Below are 22,412 nucleotides of genomic sequence, written 5' to 3'. Positions count from 1 at the left end.
TTCGTCTGCCATCCGCATCTCTTCTCCTTGCTGGCTGATGTCTTGACTCTTGTGATACGAAATTCCTGGCAAAACGGCTTTCTGTCAGGGAATACTTGACTTTACTCAGCCTCCAAAATCTCAACTTGACGGAAGGAGCCGCTCCACGTACCTGTCAAAAACCCTTCGATCGAAGATCCAAACGCCACAAATGCCGTGTGAACCCTTTTTTCCCTTGTTGTTCAACGTTCTGTGACCTTCCAAATAAATACCTCCATTCCAGTTTCTCTGTTTTTCATTTTTGACTGCAGATCAAGTTGCTTTTGCTGGTGTATTCCATTTGACATGTCTCTTCCATATCAAAAGTACCAAAGTATCACGTACAAGTACATCATCCCAGTCACGATCCCCGCCTCGCGTAAATAAGCGAGGGAGAAACCCCAGTTCTCGTCATTGTCCCTAAGCGAAGGCATTTGCCACGAAGTGTCAGAAGGCCAACCTTCGGTCGCAATTACTTTCCCAGTCGCACAGTCTCCATTGGGTTGCGACAATCCATTCCCACCTCGTTGGCAGTTCCCTTACCTTGCAATGTCTCCCTGACGACACGCTTTCGAGTCTCTGAATCCAGTCCTCCCGTTGCCAGAGATGCCACCGAATGCTACAAACGTACAGCCGCCGAGTGCTCAGGCTGGACGTGTACCCAATTTGACCTATCGAAATGCCAGTCCTGAAAAGGACCCAGGACCACTGCGCGATATCTCGAACCTGAACGACGACCCGGTATCAGACAACCACAAAGGCAAAGGGAAGGAACCAGACGTAAAAGAAGATGCTGCCGAGGGACAAGGAAAACCTCGACTCACGATCAAACAATTGCGGGAGGCGGCTCAAAATGCCGTTCAAACTCAACAAGAACAAGAAGAACAACCAACATCACCGCAGCCACAGCAGAGGAAACGATCTTCAATATTCGGTTCACTCTTCCAGGTCAAAGAACCTACACAAGTGGCTTTGAACCAGGTCGCTGCACAGATGAAAGCCCAGCATGGCTCGACCAATCCCACCAAGGTTCCAAACGTGAGACTGGAGAAAATGCCCGAGTACGTTCCCAAGGTAAACACAAAATGGGACGGGATACCGGAGAGCGTCAAGAAGATAGAGAAGGAGAAGAAAGCAAGAGACAAGGGACAGGCTTCCAAGCAAGATACACTCGGTTTCTCCGACTACTCAATGTACCAAAACCGCGGGCGTGGACAGCTCAACAGCCGAAATTCCAGCTCGACCACAGGATCTTTTGGAAGTCGTGGAAGGTCGAGTGGATCTTACAGCAATTCGGCACGCCCTCATTTCTATGCTCACTCGGTCAACTCGTCTGGCGACCTGGCTTCACAGCAAAGGACAGATCGTCCGCCCCACCGTGCTGCTTCTCTTCATTCTCAAGCAGCCAGCAATACGTCTGAAGCGAGCTTTCCGGGTCCCTCACCTGAAATTCCGCGCCTGGCTGGTCTTGCGCCCATTGATGAGCCGCCTTCCCCCAAATCACGACTGTCGCCAGGCATCGATACTGTACCAGCGCGTTCGACCTCCCCTTCAGCCACACCACAAGACAAGTCTCCCTTGGCACCGTCTGGATGGGACTCTCTCGATCTGTACTCCCAGCAGACTGCCGATATCTCGGGACGGGACAAAGTCACTCTAACATCGTCTGGGCCTGGTGTTCTCGGGCCACCTACTGCCTTGAAGAGCACACGCAAATCTGTGGCTTCGGGATTCATTGGTGGCGAGGCACGAGGACTGCTTATCTCTGACGACGAGGATAATGACAAAGGGGGAGCACCCAGGTCGGACTTGCCACTCCGAAACAGGGACGCAGGTGGACGTTCACCAGCAACACCGTTGCCAGCAGGTCCCCAAAAGCCAAGTCAGGAGAAACAAATCGACAATTCTCGATCAAGGCTTGCTTTGCGATTGAGAGACGATGATACACCACGGGAAATGAAGAAGTCCCCGGTTGGTAGTCCTAGACATGCATCTGAGAGTGGTGTGTCGAGTCCACGCACGAAGCTGTCCAAGTCTTTCAGTCTTCTCGGAAAGGGAAAAGAGAAAAAGGCGACATGACATTATGTGTGTGTGTTATGAATCATTGAGACTACATTTACTTGACGACAATCTTTTCATCATTGCACACTTCTGACGACATCAACCATTTCAGCGATAGCGAGGGGGCAATTTAAAAGATGGTGTGTTTAGCAAGGCGCCTGGAGCTGGGATGATATGTTTATGCTTATGAGCGACGATCGTTTTATGAGATGTGATGAACGGGGCAGCTGTTGCAGATAAGTCTATAGCACGTCGAGAATGATGATATGCTTGTTGTGTCGGTGAGCACCTACATTGAGGCATGTTGAAATGCAGATCCATCTGTGGCGTGATAACATATCGTCGACTGATCTTCAAACTCATCTCCGCAGCACAAGAAATTTTTCTCCGCATTGCCTGCGCTATATTTTTATTTCATACCCTCAATGGTAAACAGTCAGTATTTTACCCTCAATTGACAATCCGCGACCACCAATATGAAGCGCAAAGGAGTCGGAAACGGAGACTCTCCTTCCAAAAGGCGCAACACGGCCATCGATGGCCCTGAAGCCTTGAGATCAGCCTTCCGACCTGATCTCTTCGGCAAAGACACTCTTCAATCGTTCCGCAAGAGTTATGCAGGTTCAGGACCCTACCCTCATGCGGTTGTACCCTCCCTGATCCAAGAATCCCTTCTCCGCTCCGTTCGCAGCGAGATCATAGCCCACATTCACTTCACCCAGAAAGAAACGGACATCTACCGAATCCACCAGTCGGGCGACCTTGCGAACCTGTCTAACCTCGACGCCGAGTCCCTCAAACACCTGCCCAGTCTTGTACATTTGCGAGATGCGTTGTACAGCTCCGACTTTCGAGAATGGGTCTCCACAGTCACGGGTGCAGGCAAAGTGTCAGGGAAGAAGACGGACATGGCTGTCAATGTGTATACGCCAGGCAGTTACCTTCTGTGCCACGACGATGTCATTGGGAGCAGACGAGTCAGTTATATTCTATACCTGACGGATCCCGACCATCCCTGGCAACCAGAATGGGGCGGTGGATTGAGGCTGTACCCAACCGAGACCAAGCAGAACAAGGCGGGTGAGAACATCCAGGTCCCGCTTGCGGAGCACAGCTTGAACATCCCTCCATCGTTCGGACAGTTGAGTTTCTTCGCGGTACGACCAGGCGAGAGTTACCATGATGTCGAGGAAGTGTATCATGGATCTGATCCAGAGGCGGATGGTGGACGGATTCGCATGGCCATCAGTGGATGGTACCACATCCCGCAAGAAGGAGAGGATGGGTTCGAAGAAGGCATCGAGCAAAAGCAGGTGCATAGGTCCACTCTCGCACAACTCAAGAGCGCAGACAATGAATTCGACGAACCACAATTGATATACCGCCACTTCGATGAGCCACGGAAAGTCATGGACAGCCATGCAGACCACGAGGAAGTGGACCCCGGCGACAAGGACGACACGGACGATGACCTGCTGACGGAGCAAGACCTGACGTTCCTGCTGCATTACATGACGCCGCACTACCTCACGCCGGATATGATTGAGGATTTTTCATCATCCTTCGCAGACTTATCCATGCTTCAGTTGGAGCAATTTTTCAACCCAACCTTCGCCAATGAGCTCAAGGAGTATATCAGCGCTGTGGAAAATGAAGAGTCCGAGCCGAAATCGTCGAAATCGTCACATCCGTCTCACTGGGGTGTGGCTCGGCCTCCGCATAAACATCGCTACGCGTATTTGCAGGGCGCTGAGGCACTGCACCGCGATAAGACGCCCATCTCTCGTGTTCTGACTGACTTGCTCCATTCTCACGCGTTTAAGAAGTGGTTGGCTTTGGTGACGGGTCTCAAAACCAAGAGTCTCATCCGCCAGAATGCGATTGCCAGGAGATTCCGGCGCGGAAAGGACTATGCATTGGCGAATCCGTTCCAGGGCGAACAGCCGCAAATCGAATTTACCATTTCCATCACGCCCACCGAGGGATGGGAGAGGGCCGACGAAGATGGGGAGGAAGATCAGAAAGCGAAAAAGGCCAAAAAGGCTCTAAATGGCCAGAACGGCCATACTGATAGAAGCAAAGGAAAGGGTAAGCAGAAAGCAGTTGAGCCGGAGAAAGTACAGGTCTCGACGTCTACGGAGATCGAATACGGGGGTGAAGAAGTCTACATGGCGGGCGACGACGATGACAATGTCTCGGTGCATTCAAAGTCGTTGCCCAATGTTGGAAAGAAGACTGATCCGGCGGTGTACAAGTCTTCTATGGGCGAGACTGATGACGATGATGGGATCTTGTTTACCAATCCGGCCTCTTGGAACCGGTTTAGTATTGTGTTGAGGGACAAGGGGACGTTAAGGTTCGTCAAGTATGTAAGTCAAGCGGCGGACGGGGATCGGTGGGATATCAAAGGGGAAGTCGAGGTTGGAGAAGATGCTTGGGATGATGGAGAGAATGGAGAAGGACTTAATGTTGACTTTGATGATGAAGACGAAGATGAAGAGGAGGACGATGAAGGGATAGATGATGATGATGATGAGGACGAAGAAGATGACGGATGAAGATTGAAATGATTGATGACTCCTGAACATGAAGCTGATTCCCTTGTCAAACCTCTTCTTATCCTGCTTCGCCAGGTCTGTCCCAGCAGTTCGTTCCACTTGCCAGCCCCTTTAAATTCGAGCCTCACTGTCACTGTACCCAACTGCATCGCCCTGGTCACGCATGGTGTGGACTGGTCAGGACATGTCTGGTCAATACAGCTTGAATCTTAACGCGCGACCGTGAGAGACTCATTTCCTACTCTCTCCCCACCCCTGAAGATTCACAACCTCAGGAGTGCCGCCAGGAGCCCGTACAATGACCCAAACAACCTCCTCCTCGCCCTCATTGACCTCCTGGTGTTCCCTGTACGCCGGGATCAAAGCCCAATCTCCCGGCGCGAGAACCTGTCTCTCATCCCCATCTTTATCATTACTCGACGTGACGACTGCTCCATGCCCACTCACCGCATACACAATCGTATCTTGGTCGCCGTGGTGGTGTACCGCCGATGATGAATGTGGGTGGGCGCGCATCAAAGTTCCGCAAATACTGGGAGATTTACCGACTATTGCTGCTTGTCGTTCCATTCCTTCAGTTTGGCCATCTTTGCCGGTCTTGACGTCCACGGCTTTCGTGAAGTGTACTGTCCGAGGAGACTTTTTGTCATCTTGAGTCTGGGACATTTTTGATATTCAAAAAGCCGATACCCTCACGCCTTCTATGCAGGAGCAGGTTGGGAGGAGAACCACAAGTCTTCGTCCACAAGATGTATAGATTCTGATATGTGTTATCCGACACCACGGCAAATGCTCGACCAGAGTAGTTGTGCAAGAAGGTTGAGAAGATATTAACTTAGATATCACTGAGGGACCGCTGGTCTTTCAGGCAAAACAAATTCATAAAGATATTACCAGATGGAATGGGGAAGTAAACGTCATGCTGATGCCGTCAACACAAGCATACGCGCCGGATGCGGAGAAAGAAACGGCCTTCGCTCCAGAGTGTAGAACAAGTACACGCTCTTCTCATACGTACGGACCGTAAAAAACGGTGCTGCAAGTCGATATCGCTATGCGAACAAGGTATCAGCAGGCGAGCACACGAATACAACGTGGTGGAGAAACTAAGGTCGGTTCAATATTTCAAGTAGTACGTCCTCGTATCTTTTCTACCTATCACCAACGGAATGAATGTCGCTGTGACATCCATCCCGTCTACCATCTGCCGACACTGACATGTTCGTCAGAGACTGAAACGACCAAAGGCCGTCTGTCCGGGCATGTTCGGCATCAGCGAAGACCACACATCCACCTGCAGTCTTCGACTCGTCGAAAAGAACCCCGTCTATCCCGAACGCCTGTAGTGCCGCATCGAATTATCTTTGCCAATCAACAGAATCGTCGTCAATCTCGTTCCTGATCAGCAGTCTAGAGGCGTCGCAATGCAATTTCGTGCAATAAAAAAGAGCTCTTTACACCTGGCCAGTGGAAACCATCTTCTTTCGCAGATGGTTCTTGTACTCGCCAATAGTGCCGTCCCATCGGGTTACGGTCTTGTTCTCGCACACCAGAATATCTTTGGCGATCTTGTCGAGCAATCTGCGATACATGTTAGCCTAGACACAAGCAGACTGGAAGAGTCAATACATACCTGAAATCGTGAGAAACAACTACCACACCACCAGAAAAGGCGTGGATAGCATCGGCCAAAGAATCAATAGTGGGGATATCGAGACCGTTGGTGGGTTCGTCCAGGAGCAACATGTTTGGGCTTTCAATCGCCAAAAGAGCAAAGACGACACGAGATCGTTGACCTTCTGACAGTGTACCCATCAAGGCAGTCTGACCCTCCCCAGTCAAGCCATACCGACCAAGCTGTTGTCTCCAGTATTGGTAGTCTTGTGAGATGCTGGAGTACTTGTCTCGAACGAAGTCGAGTGCTGACTTGGTCAAGTCAAGCTGCTCAGCCGAATGCTGAGAATAAAGACCAAGTTTCAAATGGGTGTGTCTGCTGACTGAACCACTGGTAGGAGAGAGCTTCCCTGTCATGATTCGAAGCAATGTGGACTTGCCGACACCGTTGGGTCCCACTAGTGCTGTTCTGCTGTCCATGTCCACACCGAGATCGAGATGTTCGTAGAGATTGTCCTCTGGCTTTCCAGAGTAGCCGAATGTGACATCATCAAACGACAGGACTGGAGGTGGCAACTTCTCCACGTCGGCGAACCTGAATGTGAAGACACGATCTTGAGCCACCGGTTGAATGAATCCATCGGCTTCCATCTTATCCAAAATCTTCTGTCTTGACTTGGCTTGTCGGACCAAGTTGGCGTAGGTACCTGCAGAGGCAATGAACTTCTTGATATGTGTGATTTCGTCCTGTTGTTTGACATAGGCCTTCTGCTGATTGGTTTCGTTTTCGGATCGAGTCTTGCTGTACGAGTCGTAGTTACCACCATAATACATGAGTTGTTTTGCTCGCATGTCGATCATGTTGGTGCAGACACCGTTCAAGAAATCCATCGAGTGAGAAACCAAGATGAGGGTTCTGTCCCACTTCTTGAGGTATTCTTCCAGCCACACACAAGCTTCAAGGTCGAGATGGGCTGTCGGGTCATCGAGCAAAAGTAGCGAAGGCTTGACGAACAGTGCTCGTCCAAGGGCCACACGCATCCTCCAACCACCGGACATATCTCTCGTCTTCTTGTGGATGGTCTTTTTGTTGAAACCCAGCCCAGTAAGGATGAGGGAAGCGCGAGTCTCGAAAGTATTGGGGTCCATAGATTCAGAACGCTGCAATATTTAACATGCAAATCTTGTTTATATCAAGCATGGCGGACTTACCTCATAGATTTCCATGAGCTGAGGACTTTCAGGACCATCTCTCTCGAGGATCTCCTCAGCCAAATCGTCCAGTCGCTGAACTTCTTTCTCCGCCTCTTTCACGACCCATTCAAGAGCGCCTTGATCAGTGAGAGGGGCGCCTTCATTCAAGAGGTAGATATCGACATGTTCAGGGAAAGGATATTCTCGCCTATCAATGGACTTCAGCAATGTCGACTTGCCGCAGCCATTTTCACCGAGCAGACCATATCGTCGACCGTAGTTGATCTCGAGTGTTGAATCTTGGATCAAAACCTTGCCGTGGAAAGTGAGCGAGGCTGAAGTGATTTTGACGTCCCGGCTGGCTTCCAGGGAGGCGAGAACACCAGTGGTGACTCGATCGGAAATACCGTGTTTGTCCATCTGTTCGGTCAATTGCTTGACTTTGTCCATCTTATCGGCGGTGGTAGCGGGGGTGTCTTCTTCATCTTCGTCAAGCATGGGCGGGCCGTCGTCGCCATTGACTGATGAGGCTTTCGAGCCGTTCGTGGAGGCATTCTTAGACGACAACTTGGAGGCAGCGGTCTTCTTAGCGCCTTCTTTCTCGGCCTTTTTGGCCATGCGGGCCGCCTTGGAGGCAGAAACAGGAGCCATGATTATGGATGAGTGGACTTTTTGGTTGAATAGGTGAGGTCAGAAAAAGGTCTCAGGAAGGGATGAGTGTATCGATTGTTGCAGCACAAATACCCAGCTAAGAGTCGGCTGCAATTCGAACGGAGGAGGAATTAGCAGAAGATGCGACGCAGTCTTCAAGCCAAAAAGAAATGTTGGTGTTGAAAAACAGGCAAAGCAGATTCCCGCAATAAAATCTGCAACTGCGAAGTAATAAGTTCTTGAACATGCGCTACGTAAAGGCGGCGGGGTCAATTCGCCTCCAACGGAATTTTCGGGGGCTAAGCTTCAATTGGATTAGTTTAATTCAATAATCGATAGAAGGCTGAAGCCCCCTATTCATAAGATAACAGCACATATGTGTTGAGCTCACGGAAGTCCTCTTTCCCATAATTCATGGTATCACGATGACATCTTATGCTGACGCTGCTGCCAATGACCATCTTCAGGACAGTGCAATCGCGGTTTCGACCAGAACAGAGTCATGCTACGTGTGACAAGAGAGCTGGGAGGCCTCCCAAAACACCGAGGTAGGTCAACTTGCACCATAGGAGGGAGCCTTACAACCGGGACTCTCGAGGGTGTTCGCTACAATGAAGTCCTCTGGCTACAACGAGACTATCATGACCGTTGGTCGTACTGAAGCCTTTCGGTGTTATCACCATTACCACAGGCGGTCACCTTATGAAGCACTCCAGCGCCATCGCTTGTTCAGATCAGCGACAGAAGCGGCATGCGCCTCGTCTTGATCGGTCCACCACAAGTGAATGTCCATGAGGCGATCGTGGGTGTCTTCGCCATTCACTGTCTCTTTATACTGCCTCACCTCTCCATTCACACCACCTTGCTTGTTGTGCATTCTTTCAGTTTCCCTTCACCGCCCCAACGATGACTGCCTCGCTCTTCCTGCCCCTATCACAACCGCTGTCACCCCCTCCTAACCGTCTCTATCCGACTGCCTGTATTGAATCACCATGGACTACTCGTCTTCTCATTACCGACTTCCATCTCTTGGAACAATGCTTCAAACCACCGAGCATGGAAGACGACCATTCAGCTTCTCCACCATGAATGCTCGACTCAATACAAACACCGCAGCTATGCCTCCCTCCTCCTCCCCTCGTCCAGACAGCCGTGCCAGTAGCGACGTCAATCCAAACGCGCCTGTGTTCGTCCCTGGATCTACCTATCATATTACAAGAACACAACCTCCTCGCCCTGCGACTCTCGCGCGTCCGATGCCTGATCAGATGGCTCAACCGCACTTTCGGAACCTCAGCACGGCTACAAACCCCTATCCTCACGAGCCTCACCCCTTTCGCAGCTCAACCATGGGTCCTAGCACTTTCACAGGCTTGATCAACACCAGACGCACCGAAGGTCACGTCAGAACAGACACAAACCCATATGCCAACGATCCTCGCCCATTCCAGAGAGAAACCACCGCTCCTAGCACTCAGATGGGCTACACAAGAAGCAGACAGAGCGAGGCTCGCTTGAGCACAGCTACAAACCCATACCCGAACGATCCTCGCCCCTCCTACGACAATATCACCGGTCCAGATGGCCGTACACGCACCACCAGAGCGAGACAGGGCTCAGCTCATACGAGCACAGACACAAACCCCTATCATGGCATCCCTCCACGCTATGACCCAAACATCATCGCTGAGCTGGACCGTCGTGTGGCGCAGGCGCAGGCTCGTCGTCCTTGAATAAGGAGAGAGCGTCAATTGGAACGAGGGCTGTGAACACGTTGGAGTTGTTGGAGTTTATTGGCAGTAATGGAATGGAGTATCTCGATGCCTGGCCTGTAGGAGTACCATAGCAATGCAGAATGACACCGACGGTGTCGATGGCACGCGCCATCAATGAAACGAATGCGATACACTAGATACTACACTGTCCACCTCCACCTCCATCGTAGGCACTCTCACTGTCTTGAACATGTCCTGCTTCAGCTGCATCGCGACCGCGTCTACTCGTTGGGATAGAGTCCCTCCTCAGGTTCATCACCAGTGTATCAATGCAGAATAGATGTTGTAAAGTCATTTTCATTGTATCATTAAGACCTCATATAGATATGCTAAGATGTTTTGTTCAACTGACATGACATGAAGGAGGGACGACAGTTGGTACTCATTGCTTCCTTTTGTTTTTCTGCACTTTTGACATAAGAGAAACCCTCGGGACTCGTGACTCCCTCAGCGTGCTCATGCTCGTCTCCAACCTCCTCGTCTCCAGGATCCCGCGGAAGTGGCCGTGGAGGTAGGAGAGGCCACAGAGCTGCTGGTCCAGTCGTCCCAAACGGTTTGGGTTTGTGTGCAGGAGCCAGTCTCCACCACCGTACTAGTAACGATAGATGTCCCTCCGGAAACGGTGACCGTGGTCGCTGGCAAGGTCTCCGTCGAGACAATGGTTGATGTGCCACCAGGCGATGAAGAGATTACGAAAGAAGTGATAGTAGGTCCTGGAACAGTGACAGTCTGACCCGGTCCGACTAAACTGGATACGGATGTTTCCGTCATGGTTTGTGTGCCACATGGTGCGGTCTTTGTAGTCGTTCCACCAGGTAGGGTGACTGTAGTCGTTCCAGCTGGAATGGTTGACGTGATCACAGATGTCCCACCAGGCAGAGTGACGGTGGTAGTGCCAGCTGGAAGCGTCGATGTGATTGTGGTTGTACCTGCTGGCACCGTAGCCGTAGTGATAGAGGTTCCGCCAGGAAGTGTGACAGTAGTTGTGCCAGCTGGAACTGTTGAGGTGATTACAGACGTTCCGCCAGGAAGCGTCACGGTGGTTGTTCCTGCAGGGACAGTTGAAGTCACGCCAGGCAGTGTCACAGTAGTAGTGCCGGCTGGTAGGGTGGACGTGATAGTGGTGGTTCCTCCGGGCACAGTTGAGGTAGCGACAGACGTCTGGCCAGGTAGCGTCACTGTAGTGGTTCCAACCGGAAGTGTCGACGTGATAGTGGTGGTCCCTAGAGGTACTGTCGATGTCACTCCAGGTACGGTCACAGTTTTAGTGCCGGCGGGCAAGGTTGAGGTTATAGTAGTCGTTCCTGCTGGACTGGTTGACGTGACTGTGGTGGTGCCAGCCGGGACAGTCGATGTCACGCCGGTTAGCGTCACCGTGGTTGTGCCAGCTGGCAGAGTTGAAGTAACTGTGGTCATGCTAGCCGGGAGGGTCGACGTAACAGTAGTAGTGCCGCCAGGAACAGTAGACGTAATGCCAGGTAGTGTTACTGTCGTGGTTCCAGCTGGCAGGGTGGAAGTTACAGTGGTCGTACCTGCCGGAACAGTTGAAGTGACTGTCGATGTTGTAGCTGAACCTGGGATGGTGACTGTGGATGTTGTAGCGGAGCCTGGGATGGTGACTGTGGCTGTTGAAACGGCACCACCGATGGTGACTGTGGATGTTGTAACGGAACCTGGGATGGTGACTGTGGATGTTGTAGCGGAACCGCCGATGGTGATCGTCTGAGTACCACCCGGTGTAGTCACAACACTCGTGGTAATGCTAGTGACGGTAGCTGACGGACATCCAGAATTTGGCTGGACTTCAATGCTTGTTGAAGGACACGATGATGGCGAACCTGGAACAGTCACAGTGACGGTGCTTGGAGAAGTAGGACAGGACGATGGCGAACCGGGAACAGTCACGGTAACGGTATTTGGCGAAGCAGGACTCGTTGCTGAACCTCCAGAGGAGCATGAAGGGACGGTCAAGGTCGTGGTGGCGGTGATTGTGCTCGGCGATGCACTTGGTGGACACGATGAACCTCCGACAACTCCAGTATTTGATGGACACTGGGACGGCACCGTAATCGTAGAAACTATGGTGGTCGGAACACCACCGGAAGGACAGCCGCTGCCAGTGCTGCCGCCACCAGTGCCGCTGCCCCATGAAGTAACCGTCACGGTTCCAGCAGGAGAGCATGAAGTTCCACCATTGACGGGGCCAACGGTTGCGGAACAAGAGGTGACCGTCGTGGTGGGCCCTGTCGAGCCGCTCCCTCCCACAGTCGTAGTAACCACGCTCGTGGTCGTGACGGTGGAAGGGGATCCGGTACAACCGTCCGTGATTCCAGTGACTGGTGTAGACTCGCCCGAGGAACTTGTAGTGGTAGAGCTGGAGATCCAGTCACTCCAACTAGAAGCGTCCTGACGAGGCAGCAACGGATTGCCAGCAGCAAAGACGCTATACCGAATTAGCAATCAAAAACATGGAGCAGACATGAATAGCTCACCTATAGACAGAGCTCGCAACCAAGGCCGTGTGCACCAATTTGCTATACATTGTGGAAGAGTGGTAACCTTGACTCCTTTATCTTGTTGAGGTTTGCCAAGCGAATGGAAGACAGATGAACTCCTGTCGAGGTGAGGTAAAGAGGACTGTTTGCGCGGGAAAGTGCTTCATCTTTATAGACATCAAGCGGTATCATTATTTGCGCAACAGTCAAGCAGGAACAGATGGTGTGCCTGAAATGGTGTTGCTTTGTTTTCGACTCCGATCTATTCTGTGTTCTGTGTTCGTCATGCCAGGAACAATCCAAGGCTGGGATAATTAGTTGCATATGCAGTTGGCAAAACAACCAATATCCTGTGGTTCAGATCCGGAAGCAAGGTACACCAGCATGGATTCCTGTAAATGCCGTCGAATGGCAATATTCAAGTGGCAATGCTTGGATCCAATTTTGGAGTCGATACAACGACTTTGTTGTGTTCGGCGCATTTTCTCTCGTCGTACTGCAGCTGCGACCTCCAGGTAAATGTCTCCAAAGCTGCTCAATCATGTCCCAGCACTCCCAGTTGTGAGGACAATTACATGGCAGCCACTTCCGAAGTACCGACGGCAGGGTTCTGGAGAGGTCAACACAATCTGCGAGAAGGCGGGGCCAGCGGTGGATCAGTGGACGAAGCGAGCTGCTGCGTCACGAAAACATGGACAAAAAAGCTTCCACGAGAATCCATGCGGCTATGAAAAGGCCGGTGATGGTGACACAGGCTGGTACCAGAAGCACAACAATCCTTCGCATCAAAGCCGTTGTCTTTCAAGTAGCTCCTTGGAGTAACGGCCAACGCTCTAGTGTCGAAGACCTGATGAGCCAGACCTTATCGTCGAGCATTGAGATGGGCGAAGCAGCAGCAACAAGTACTTCTTGCCAGCAATCGTCACTCAGTCTCTTGGTGTTCGACCCTTGTAATTTGTAATCCTTGCATTGGTACAACTGATCTTCTTGTTCAAAAGGTTCTTGGAGGGCTTGGATAACCATGCACGGCAACGCAACATGCGGTGAAAGGTGACTGATGGGAGAAGTACAGTCGGAAGGTAGCGGTGGGCAACGTGCAAGCCACTTACCCTGGTGGATGTACGAGTACGTTAGCGTGAGAACCCGAGACTTACCACTACGGTAACCATTCAGCATGAACCCGTGTATCGTGATACATCGTTATTCGTGTTCTTGGACGTCATTGGTCCTTTTCCAGAGCAGAACTACATCGTCTGCCTTGTGTTCAATGCTTGCCACAACCAAATGCAGCCCAAATTCGACTCCGGGCTCAGAAGAATATCGTGGAAGGCGGGGGCGGCCTCTGCCCTCTGGTGGTCAAGGATCGAAGAAAAGTAGGATTATGCTGGTCGTGGTACAAGCCACTCAGACTGGCATGAAATGTCTAAGACTGAGCGTGCATTGTGAGAGCCTCGGGCGTCTGGGATCCCGTACAGCCTCCGTCGACACCAGCCACGCCATTATGTGCACAGCTTCATCCTTCTGAATTTCGCCAGTAGGACGAAGTTGGCAGTTCAAGGAGTGCAGAACCCAGGCGTGAAGAATATGATCTCTTGTCGGCCCTAATGATGAAGGGGGACATGGATGGACATTAGCGGAGCCTACCGGAAATGCAAGCCAGCATTGGAGTTACCTAATTGTAACTCTACATACTTACCTATACATGGTGGAGGTTGAACTCCATGGGTGGACTGATGATAGAGGAGTTTGGTTTGGAGGAAGCCTCGATGACGTCGGCTGGTGGTAATGTCCTTTTGGAACGAATTTAATGATTGTTCGTGCACTTGTCTTCACAAGATAAAATAGTGAGAATTCCAATCATGGCCATGTCTTCATAAAAGGTTTTATCCAAGGACAGTTCGTGCTGCCTAAGTCCAAGAAGCAACAAAACCTCCGCAGTGCAACAAGCAGGTTACAGCCTCCAAGAAAAGTCGTACTCGTGGCAGTCGTAAGTCATATCATCCAATCGCCAATTCAAGGCCCCTAACCGTCCTATATAACGATGCTGCTGACACCCAATTCACCCGTCAGCATTGCGGGCATCCTGCTCAAATCGACATATTCCGAACCCAACTCGGCAAGCTTTTTCAGACCTTGAAAGACATCGTTTCCAGTGAACGTCAAACTGATGGTGGCGGCTTCCTCTCCCAAGACGTCCGGAGAGTTGTCTTTGTCACGTTGTATATCTTTCTCGAGTTTGATATGGACTCGATCGAGTGCCGCATGATGCTGTCCTGTCATGGTGCCGAAGCGCTTCTCAACCTCGAGCAGACTTGCACGCTGATCGGGCTCTTGTTGCAAGTCGATTGAATTGCCGTCAATATCTCTAGATGGTTCGGAAAAAGAGCTGTATGCTCCACCGGCTGAACCAGGCTTTTGGTTTCCTCGCAATTCGCAAATGCTCTTTAGTGATCGTGCATTGAGCTTCGTGGACTCTAGTGCCCATCTCTCTTGTGGCCGTGAAAAGGCCTTTGGGATTGCCTCCAGAACAATCTTCTTCATCGCGGCCATGTCCACTTTTGCCATTACTCTTCCTTTCGAGTCTCTTGCTCCTTTGGCCCGTCCGCTGGAAACCGAAGCGCCACACAGCGAAATGTATACGTATGGACAGCTGCCTGGGAAGGCGATATACATGACTCTTCCCGCTTCGACGGCATGTCTGACATTTCGCGGTATGGTAGTCCGGCGAGCGCGGAAGGTAGAGCTGGGTGTGATGTACACTCGGACGATGTCGAGATTCTGGTATGAGGACATTCTGTGGAGATGATAATGGGCTTTGACCATCGGGGAGATTTCCTTTTTCAGGGCCGAAAGAAAGGATTGAGCTGAAATTTGAGGATATCTTGGAGTGTGCTCGTTGCGGCTGATCCAGCATTTCTTCTTTGGCGGTTGACTATCAGAGTCATCGGACATCTCCTCAGCTGAGTCTAGAGGTACCAGCCGCAAAGCAGACCATCTCAATGCCGCTTCGTTTTGTTCCAGATAGGCAAAATCGATCATGGCATGTTGATGCAAGGATAGCCCTCTCCGCCAGTCGCCGTCAACGATGCGATCGATGACATCTCGTTTTGTGCCGAGCCTGCTGTCTTTCTGCAACGATTTGTATGTTCGGCGCAATGCTTCTATACTTTCAGCCGGCGTATGGAGGTAGTCTTCCTCATCGGCTTCAAACAGCCTGCGATTACTGGTCAAGTATGGTGTTGCACAACGGTCATGTTGGAGCCAGTCGAGTGCGAGATCAATGAGGGTATCGCGCGACAGCCTATTGAGCGACTTGGCGAGTACAGGCGCCATGAGGATGTATGGTTCGGTTCATTAGAATGGCGCAGGCATGTTGTTGTCAAGCACAATTATGCTTGTTTTGGAAATGTCAATAACATGAGTCAGTCGCGGGACCGCTTTGCCTATAACATCGAGTCATGAGACTATCACGTGACTGCTCTCATCGTCAAGGAGGGGTTGATACGCAAGCACTCAAATGGCGTGCTCACACTTCAACAAGCATGCCGCAGCGCGAAACCCCACACTACGATGCACCAGGTCAAGCTATTCGTAAACACCACAAGGCATTCAGCCTATGCTTGATCTTGGTTTCGTTATCGGTGCAAGCGACCCATGTGCTGCAGATCGTGCCGCATAGAAGGAGGGGAAAGGGCAGACCACTCAAGCCTGAAAAGGATCTATGAGCGGCTGATCACCAACGAGGCTGCACATGCAAACGATGAGCGTATCATGACCTATCTTTGGTGCAGCGGTGATGAGCGCCCATCGCCCGTTGGCTCGCCCACCCTTTACCAAGACCCCTGCGGCAGGGTCAGGAAGGCTTCTCTTTGATCTGTACGCACACAACGTCAACATCCATTGGAGAGTTCTATGATCTCTGAGACCATGAGATCATCGGTGACTCTCCTCGTCATCATTTCATACCCAAACTGATACGAGTATGATTTGGTTCATAGGTAGTTATCTCTAGAATGGATACCCGAATATCGTGAACAATCCATATCCATCAAGGTGACAGACACAGGGAATGTCAACCATCGTCCATGTGGCGTATTGTATATTAATAATAACAGACGGCATCATCTCGGCATAGGCTTCAGTTGTGAAGCCGTCTGTATTAGTTTGGAGCTTAGACCATTGTATTACTCTTCTTGAGTCTTCTCCGGCCAACGATATCGGAGCCGGAGGGCCGACTAAGCCTAGGAGAGACACTTTTGCCCTTCCACCTGCTGCCGCTTGGACTCTTGGCAGCGAGTTTACGCACCTGCATTCGAAGTCACCCCCCATCCCACTCATACCAACAACCCTCTTGGGCCCCGCTTCGCACCTTTCCCGCCCACCACCATCGGGAGTCCTCGCGCCTTTCCCACCCGCGCAGACTTTTTCCATCCTCCCCTTCTTCCCTTCCTATCACCTTCTTCCACCCTAGGCGGTGGTTACTCCCTTGGTATCTTGTGACACTTGAGCATACTCGCCTCTTGTGTTGCTGTCGATTATCAACACTTGAGCGCAGTCACCACATCCGATGGTGTTGCGACTCACAACTCCCTCACCCGATTTGTCATAAAGCGCCCTTTGTCACCACAAGCTCTACTCGACTCACCCGCGCACTCTCCATTGAACCTCTCCCAACATCGAACCCTCCTCCCCTTCCCATACCTTCAGGTCAAATTGGCGCAGTAATATCGACGCGGTGCATCACATATCATGTCATCTTACCGCGGCCGAACTGGGCCGAACTTCTCAGAGTACCTGAATAACCTCAATACTCTGGCGTCGCCATACGAGCAAGACAATTTCTCGCCAGAGGAATTCGAGTTGAACCAGGACCTGGCTATGTTCACCAACACCGACTTCACTCACTTCGATATTCCTCCTCTAGCAGAAGACGGTTCCTTCCGCTTCGAAATGAACGAGAACAAGAATAACCCCGCCACAAAGTACGAAGACATCCTCCCAAGCTCTGATGCTGTCCACAATTACCCGCCTCCACCTGTCGAAACATCCGTCGCCGAGTCTACTCAATACTATGCTACCTACAATACCCCCATTCAGCCTGCGCCAGCGCAAGGCTTCAGCAATGTCGAAAACCTCGGTTCTTCCACTGCTGCGCCATCAGCTACTGTTGGCCAAGTGTCCCGCAGAAAGGGCGAGTCAGTCGATTCCAACCTGAACGGCGAGGAGAAGTCTCGCATGGTTGCCGAAGAGGATAAGAGACGCAGAAACACGGCCGCTAGTGCACGTTTCCGGATCAAGAAGAAGCAGCGGGAGCAAGCTTTGGAGAATACTGTCAAGGATGTTCAAGACAGAAACGCGAAACTCGAGGCCAGATTGAACCAGTTGGAGATGGAGAACAAATGGCTCAAAGAGCTTATCACGGAGAAGAACGGCCTTCAATCCAAGGAAGAAATGGCAGCCGCCTACCGACAATATCACAAAGAAAGCGAAGAGCGCGATCTAAAAGAGACCAAGCACACTACCGGCGTGGGAACTCAATGAATATCAACCAAAGTGAAAGTTAATTTGAATTCATTTCTTTAGAACATATCTCTGTTGGTACATATTCCCTATGATACCAGATAAACCACACCAGCAGACAATGAAACTAGTACTCTTTTTTCTTAACACTGTTCTTTTTGAGCCTCTTAATAAACAAGTTGGATAGATTGTCTTCGATTCTATCAGAGTGAATGAATGGCAAGGCTGGCAAATATCATTGGTAGAATTGCAGCCTGATCATGCTGTCATTAGTAATGCAGAACTGCGGCGGTGGCAGAAACTTGCCTATGCCGGATTCAACCACTTGCACTCTATCGCGCCCGCTTTCGCTTGTTGCCTCACATCACGCGTGCTGGCTGTTCGTTTTTACACCCACCGAACCAGTTCTTTTGCGCTCTCACGCCTCTCGACAGCACAGCCCAGCCCATCTCTTTCATCCTCCCCCTTGTGCCTTTCATCGCTTTTCCTTTTCAATTTTTTCACAGCTCTTCAGCGCAAGCGCAACCACCACAGATTCATCCTCACCCTCCTCTTACACCTCCGATAACGAACCAACAGAATTCGTCAAGCCTGACCGAAACCCGAAGAACCCCGCTGCCAACTGGTACACAACCCGTGCATCCGAACGCTCATTGAGCGCTTTTCCTTCTCTTAGATTCGCAGTCATGTCGGTCTCCGTAGAAGAACTTGATGCCACCGTGCGGGCTTTTCAACAAGGCAAGGGTGAACAACAGAAACAAGCTCAACAGAAGCTCAACGAGTTCAAATCCAACCCAGATGCCTGGTTGATGGTGGACAAGGTTCTACAAGAATCTACGTACGAAGCAACAAAATACTTGGGTCTTCAGGTGCTGGATGATGTTGTCAATACAAGATGGAAGGTCCTGCCCCGTGAGCAGTGCCTGGGGATTCGAAACTTCGTCGTCAATCAGATTCTGGCGGCCTCGGAGACTGAAGAATCCCTCAAAGCCAACAAACTTTTCCTCAACAAGTTGGATCTGACTTTGGTCACCATCCTGAAGCAAGAATGGCCACACAACTGGCCCACCTTCATCAACGAAATCATTTCTGCATGCCACAGTGGATTGTCCGTATGCGAGAACAACATGACCATTCTGCGGCTACTGTCTGAAGAAGTCTTTGACTTTTCGCAAGATCAAATGACTTCCACCAAAGCGAAGAATCTCAAGACCACTATGTGTGCGGAATTTTCCTCGATCTTCCAGCTGTGTAACGAGGTTCTCACCACGGCCACCTCGATTAGCTTGGTCAAAGCCACCCTCGAGACGCTCCTGCGCTTCTTGAACTGGATCCCACTTGGATTTATCTTCGAGACAAAGCTCATTGATACGCTAGTGACTCGCTTCCTCGAGGTCGACCAGTTCCGTAACATCACCCTCAAGTGCTTGACTGAGATTGGTGGCTTGCAACTAGGTCCACAGTCCAATTACGACGACAAGCTGGTTCAGATGTTCACCGAGACTCTCACCGTCGTTGCAAAGACCATTTCTCTAGAGACCGATTTCCGAGAGGCATATGCCAAAGCTAAGCCTTCGGAACAAGAATACATCCTCAATCTCGCCATATTCCTCTGCAACTACTTCTCAGCGCACCTGCAAACAATCGAAAGACTGCCAAACACCGACTACCTGTTACATGGTCACTTCTACCTTATCAAGATTAGTTTGATCGATGACCGGGAAATCTTCAAAATTTGTCTGGAATACTGGAACAAGTTGGTGCAAGAGCTCTATGAAGAAATGCAGCAATTACCCATCACGGAACTCAATCCACTTGTCAGCATGGGTGTGAGTGGTTTGGCTAACGGCGGCGCACCTCACCCTAGCACTCTCGCCAATTACCCGTTGCGGAAACACAAGTACTCTCAGGTTTTGTCAAGTCTGCGACAGGTGATGGTCGAAAAGATGGTACGTCCTGAGGAAGTGCTCATCGTAGAGAACGACGAAGGAGAGATTGTTCGAGAGTTCGTCAAGGAGAGCGACACCATTCAACTCTACAAGACTACCCGCGAATGTTTAGTTTACCTTACACATCTTGATGTGGTTGACACGGAAAATATCATGTCGGAGAAACTCGCGCGACAAGTAGATGGCACTGAGTGGTCCTGGAACAACTGCAATACTCTCTGCTGGGCGATCGGCTCAATATCTGGTGCTATGAACGAAGAAACCGAAAAGCGATTCCTGGTGACCGTCATCAAGGACCTCCTTGGTCTGACCGAGATGAAGCGGGGCAAAGATAACAAGGCTGTGGTGGCCAGTAACATCATGTACATTGTTGGACAGTACCCTCGCTTCCTGAAGGCCCACTGGAAGTTTTTGAAGACTGTCGTCAACAAGCTCTTCGAATTCATGCACGAGACACACGAGGGTGTCCAAGACATGGCCTGCGATACATTCATCAAGATTGCCAACAAGTGCAAGCGCCATTTCGTGGCTCTGCAGCCTGGTGAGACTGAACCGTTCATCGATGAGATTGTGCGTAACATGCAGAAGATCACTTGCGATCTCACTCCTCAGCAGATACACACTTTCTACGAGGCTTGCGGTTATATGATTTCCGCACAGGGTCAGAAGAGTGTACAGGATCGTTTGATTGACAATCTCATGTCTCTTCCTAACCAGGCATGGGACAACATCATTGCGCAAGCCAACCGTGATTCGACCATTCTTCAAGACGGCGAAACCATCAAGGTCATTGGAAATATCATGAAAACCAACGTCGCTGCATGCTCATCGATCGGAACCTACTTCTATTCACAAATTGGCCGCATCTATCACGACATGCTCAACATGTATCGAGCGTCGAGTCAACTGATCTCGGACTCTGTCGCTGCTGGAGGTAAGTTTAGTCTTTGTTAATTCCCGGCTGATCCTAATTGAGCATTCAGGTAATGTTGCGACAAAGACTCCTAAGGTCCGAGGTCTGCGTACAATCAAGAAAGAAATCCTCAAACTCGTCGACATCTATGTGCAGAAGGCTGATGACTTGCAAATGGTCAATGACACTATGGTGCCGCCGTTGCTCGATGCTATTCTGCTTGATTACCAACGCAACGTGCCTGATGCTCGAGACGCCGAAGTTCTCAGTGTGACAACCACGATTGTTCACAAACTACATGTACGCTGGACCCCCCGTAGATCTCGGCATCTGGTCAGAGATGTGGAAGCCCTGAAAGGAACATTCGCTAACATGTCACAGAACCTGATGGAGGACAAGATCGCCCCAATTATGGACTCAATCTTCGAGTGTACCCTTGAGATGATCAACAAGGATTTCCACGAATACCCCGAATTCCGAGTCGAGTTCTTCAAGCTGCTTCAGGCAGTCAACCTATTCTGCTTCCCAGCACTGCTCAAACTTGACGGTTCACAGTTCAAGTTGATTATCGACTCCTGCATGTGGGCAAGCAAACACGACAACCGAGAAGTTGAAAACACCGGCCTGTCGATGTGTCTGGAATTGATTAACAACATGGCGGAGACCGACCCGCAGACTTCTGCCATCTTCTTTCAGCAGTTCTACGTCCCGATCCTGCAAGATGTTTTCTACGTTGTTACGGATTCCGACCACAAAGCTGGCTTCAAGTCACAGTGTATGCTGTTGGCGCGCATGTTCCAGCTGGTCGAGGCGAACAAGATCAGCCAACCACTGTACAAGCCTGACCAAGCAGCTCCTGGCACGTCGAATAAACAATTCGTCACGGAGTTTACTGCCACACTCTTACACAACGCCTTTGCCAATCTTCAAGATGTTCAGATCCAACATTTCGTCCATGGCCTATTCACTCTCAACGAAGATGCAACCAAGTTCAAGACTCACTTGCGCGACTTTTTGATTCAATTGAAGGAGTTTGCTGGTGACAACGCAGAATTGTTCGCTGAGGAGCGTGAGCAGGAAAAGCAAGATCTTGCATCGGCCGAGCGTGAACGTGCACTGAAGGTTGGCGGTCTTATCAAGCCAGCAGATTTGGACCAGGATGATGAGTTGTGACTAGAAGAAGAATTACGAACAGAATATGCTGTTCACGCAACGCAAGAACCGGAGCCTGTCGCACCTTCGGTGGAACATTACGCGATGGAACAACCATCCGAGGACGAGCTTGGGGATGGGTGGTTGTTTTACAAGTGCTGAAAGTACCGTTGTAAGACGATTGGAGTGGATGTGGTGATTACCTACAGTGCGAACACGATCGGAATTATGCCATGCGACGTGTTTCGTTCCAGTTTATGTTGAGATACCAAAAAGCATGGACCTTTGGGCAGAGTATTTCATTCAGAGACTCTCTTCTTGGGCACTGTCTTGCCATGGCGATGGCTCGGGCTGGTGCCAAAGGAAGAAAGACGTCCGACATACAGATACACTTCTCAGTCAGTGTCTTTAGAGATTCTAGAAACGAATCAATCAAGCAAACCTTCTATCAAGATTCGATTGCATTGGGACCCTGAACTTCTGTTAATGCGGCTGACGCTGAAACAAGAATC

At 50.6% G+C, this 22,412-nt stretch overlaps 9 protein-coding genes across 9 annotated transcripts; 5 read left to right on the top strand and 4 right to left on the bottom strand.

Moving 5' to 3' along the window:
- The first annotated feature begins 209 nt into the window (after nt 1–209).
- Nucleotides 210–2,393, top strand: EDD37DRAFT_627169 (uncharacterized protein). Its single transcript, XM_062816356.1, has one exon. The coding sequence runs from the start codon at nt 625–627 to the stop codon at nt 2,095–2,097; it is 1,473 nt and encodes a 490-aa protein (XP_062672301.1). The 5' UTR covers nt 210–624; the 3' UTR covers nt 2,098–2,393.
- Nucleotides 2,394–2,486: 93 nt separating this feature from the next.
- On the top strand, nt 2,487–4,673 carry EDD37DRAFT_627168 (Oxoglutarate and iron-dependent oxygenase degradation C-term-domain-containing protein). Its single transcript, XM_062816355.1, has one exon. It carries the CDS (start codon nt 2,556–2,558, stop codon nt 4,635–4,637), a length of 2,082 nt encoding a protein of 693 aa, XP_062672300.1. The 5' UTR covers nt 2,487–2,555; the 3' UTR covers nt 4,638–4,673.
- On the bottom strand, nt 4,674–5,693 carry EDD37DRAFT_627167 (RmlC-like cupin domain-containing protein). The gene has a single exon (XM_062816354.1). It carries the CDS (start codon nt 5,301–5,303, stop codon nt 4,869–4,871), a length of 435 nt encoding a protein of 144 aa, XP_062672299.1. The 5' UTR covers nt 5,304–5,693; the 3' UTR covers nt 4,674–4,868.
- Nucleotides 5,694–8,320, bottom strand: EDD37DRAFT_627164 (ABC transporter ATP-binding protein ARB1). Its single transcript, XM_062816353.1, has 3 exons — nt 7,464–8,320; nt 6,271–7,412; nt 5,694–6,218 (listed from the first exon to the last, which is right to left on the bottom strand). Exons 1-3 carry the CDS (start codon nt 8,094–8,096, stop codon nt 6,092–6,094), a joined length of 1,902 nt encoding a protein of 633 aa, XP_062672298.1. The 5' UTR covers nt 8,097–8,320; the 3' UTR covers nt 5,694–6,091.
- Nucleotides 8,321–9,088: 768 nt separating this feature from the next.
- EDD37DRAFT_648839 (uncharacterized protein) lies at nt 9,089–9,829 on the top strand (the record flags this gene model as incomplete). The annotated part of the gene is made up of 1 exon (XM_062818069.1): nt 9,089–9,829. The coding sequence occupies one exon, from the start codon at nt 9,089–9,091 to the stop codon at nt 9,827–9,829; it is 741 nt and encodes a 246-aa protein (XP_062672297.1).
- Nucleotides 9,830–10,177: 348 nt separating this feature from the next.
- Nucleotides 10,178–12,588, bottom strand: EDD37DRAFT_345047 (uncharacterized protein). Its single transcript, XM_062811714.1, has 2 exons — nt 12,364–12,588; nt 10,178–12,314 (listed from the first exon to the last, which is right to left on the bottom strand). The coding sequence occupies exons 1-2, from the start codon at nt 12,411–12,413 to the stop codon at nt 10,328–10,330; spliced, it is 2,037 nt and encodes a 678-aa protein (XP_062672296.1). The 5' UTR covers nt 12,414–12,588; the 3' UTR covers nt 10,178–10,327.
- A 1,527-nt stretch (nt 12,589–14,115) lies between these two features.
- On the bottom strand, nt 14,116–16,036 carry EDD37DRAFT_345840 (centromere protein Chl4/mis15/CENP-N). The gene has a single exon (XM_062811716.1). The coding sequence runs from the start codon at nt 15,697–15,699 to the stop codon at nt 14,398–14,400; it is 1,302 nt and encodes a 433-aa protein (XP_062672295.1). The 5' UTR covers nt 15,700–16,036; the 3' UTR covers nt 14,116–14,397.
- Nucleotides 16,037–16,748: 712 nt separating this feature from the next.
- On the top strand, nt 16,749–18,033 carry EDD37DRAFT_627161 (uncharacterized protein). The gene has a single exon (XM_062816352.1). It carries the CDS (start codon nt 17,116–17,118, stop codon nt 17,905–17,907), a length of 792 nt encoding a protein of 263 aa, XP_062672294.1. The 5' UTR covers nt 16,749–17,115; the 3' UTR covers nt 17,908–18,033.
- A 539-nt stretch (nt 18,034–18,572) lies between these two features.
- On the top strand, nt 18,573–21,921 carry EDD37DRAFT_562285 (exportin-1; the record flags this gene model as incomplete). The annotated part of the gene is made up of 3 exons (XM_062813907.1): nt 18,573–20,769; nt 20,819–21,048; nt 21,130–21,921. The coding sequence occupies 3 exons, from the start codon at nt 18,573–18,575 to the stop codon at nt 21,919–21,921; spliced, it is 3,219 nt and encodes a 1,072-aa protein (XP_062672293.1).
- Nucleotides 21,922–22,412: the final 491 nt, after the last annotated feature.

Source organism: Exophiala viscosa (genome assembly GCF_022695815.1).
Source record: "Exophiala viscosa unplaced genomic scaffold EDD37scaffold_3, whole genome shotgun sequence".
Lineage (NCBI taxonomy): Eukaryota > Fungi > Ascomycota > Eurotiomycetes > Chaetothyriales > Herpotrichiellaceae > Exophiala > Exophiala viscosa.
This window is presented reverse-complemented; position numbering and strand designations above follow the sequence as displayed.

Coding starts and splice junctions, on each gene's coding strand:
- EDD37DRAFT_627169 (XM_062816356.1), top strand. CDS start 625: ATGCCACCGAATGCTACAAACGTACAGCCGCCGAGTGCTCAGGCTGGA.
- EDD37DRAFT_627168 (XM_062816355.1), top strand. CDS start 2,556: ATGAAGCGCAAAGGAGTCGGAAACGGAGACTCTCCTTCCAAAAGGCGC.
- EDD37DRAFT_627167 (XM_062816354.1), bottom strand. CDS start 5,303: ATGTCCCAGACTCAAGATGACAAAAAGTCTCCTCGGACAGTACACTTC.
- EDD37DRAFT_627164 (XM_062816353.1), bottom strand. CDS start 8,096: ATGGCTCCTGTTTCTGCCTCCAAGGCGGCCCGCATGGCCAAAAAGGCC. Junction 7,413..7,463: donor AGCTCATGGAAATCTATGAG/GTAAGTCCGCCA, acceptor TAAATATTGCAG/CGTTCTGAATCTATGGACCC. Junction 6,219..6,270: donor GTTGTTTCTCACGATTTCAG/GTATGTATTGAC, acceptor CATGTATCGCAG/ATTGCTCGACAAGATCGCCA.
- EDD37DRAFT_345047 (XM_062811714.1), bottom strand. CDS start 12,413: ATGTATAGCAAATTGGTGCACACGGCCTTGGTTGCGAGCTCTGTCTAT. Junction 12,315..12,363: donor GTTGCGAGCTCTGTCTATAG/GTGAGCTATTCA, acceptor AATTCGGTATAG/CGTCTTTGCTGCTGGCAATC.
- EDD37DRAFT_345840 (XM_062811716.1), bottom strand. CDS start 15,699: ATGGCGCCTGTACTCGCCAAGTCGCTCAATAGGCTGTCGCGCGATACC.
- EDD37DRAFT_627161 (XM_062816352.1), top strand. CDS start 17,116: ATGTCATCTTACCGCGGCCGAACTGGGCCGAACTTCTCAGAGTACCTG.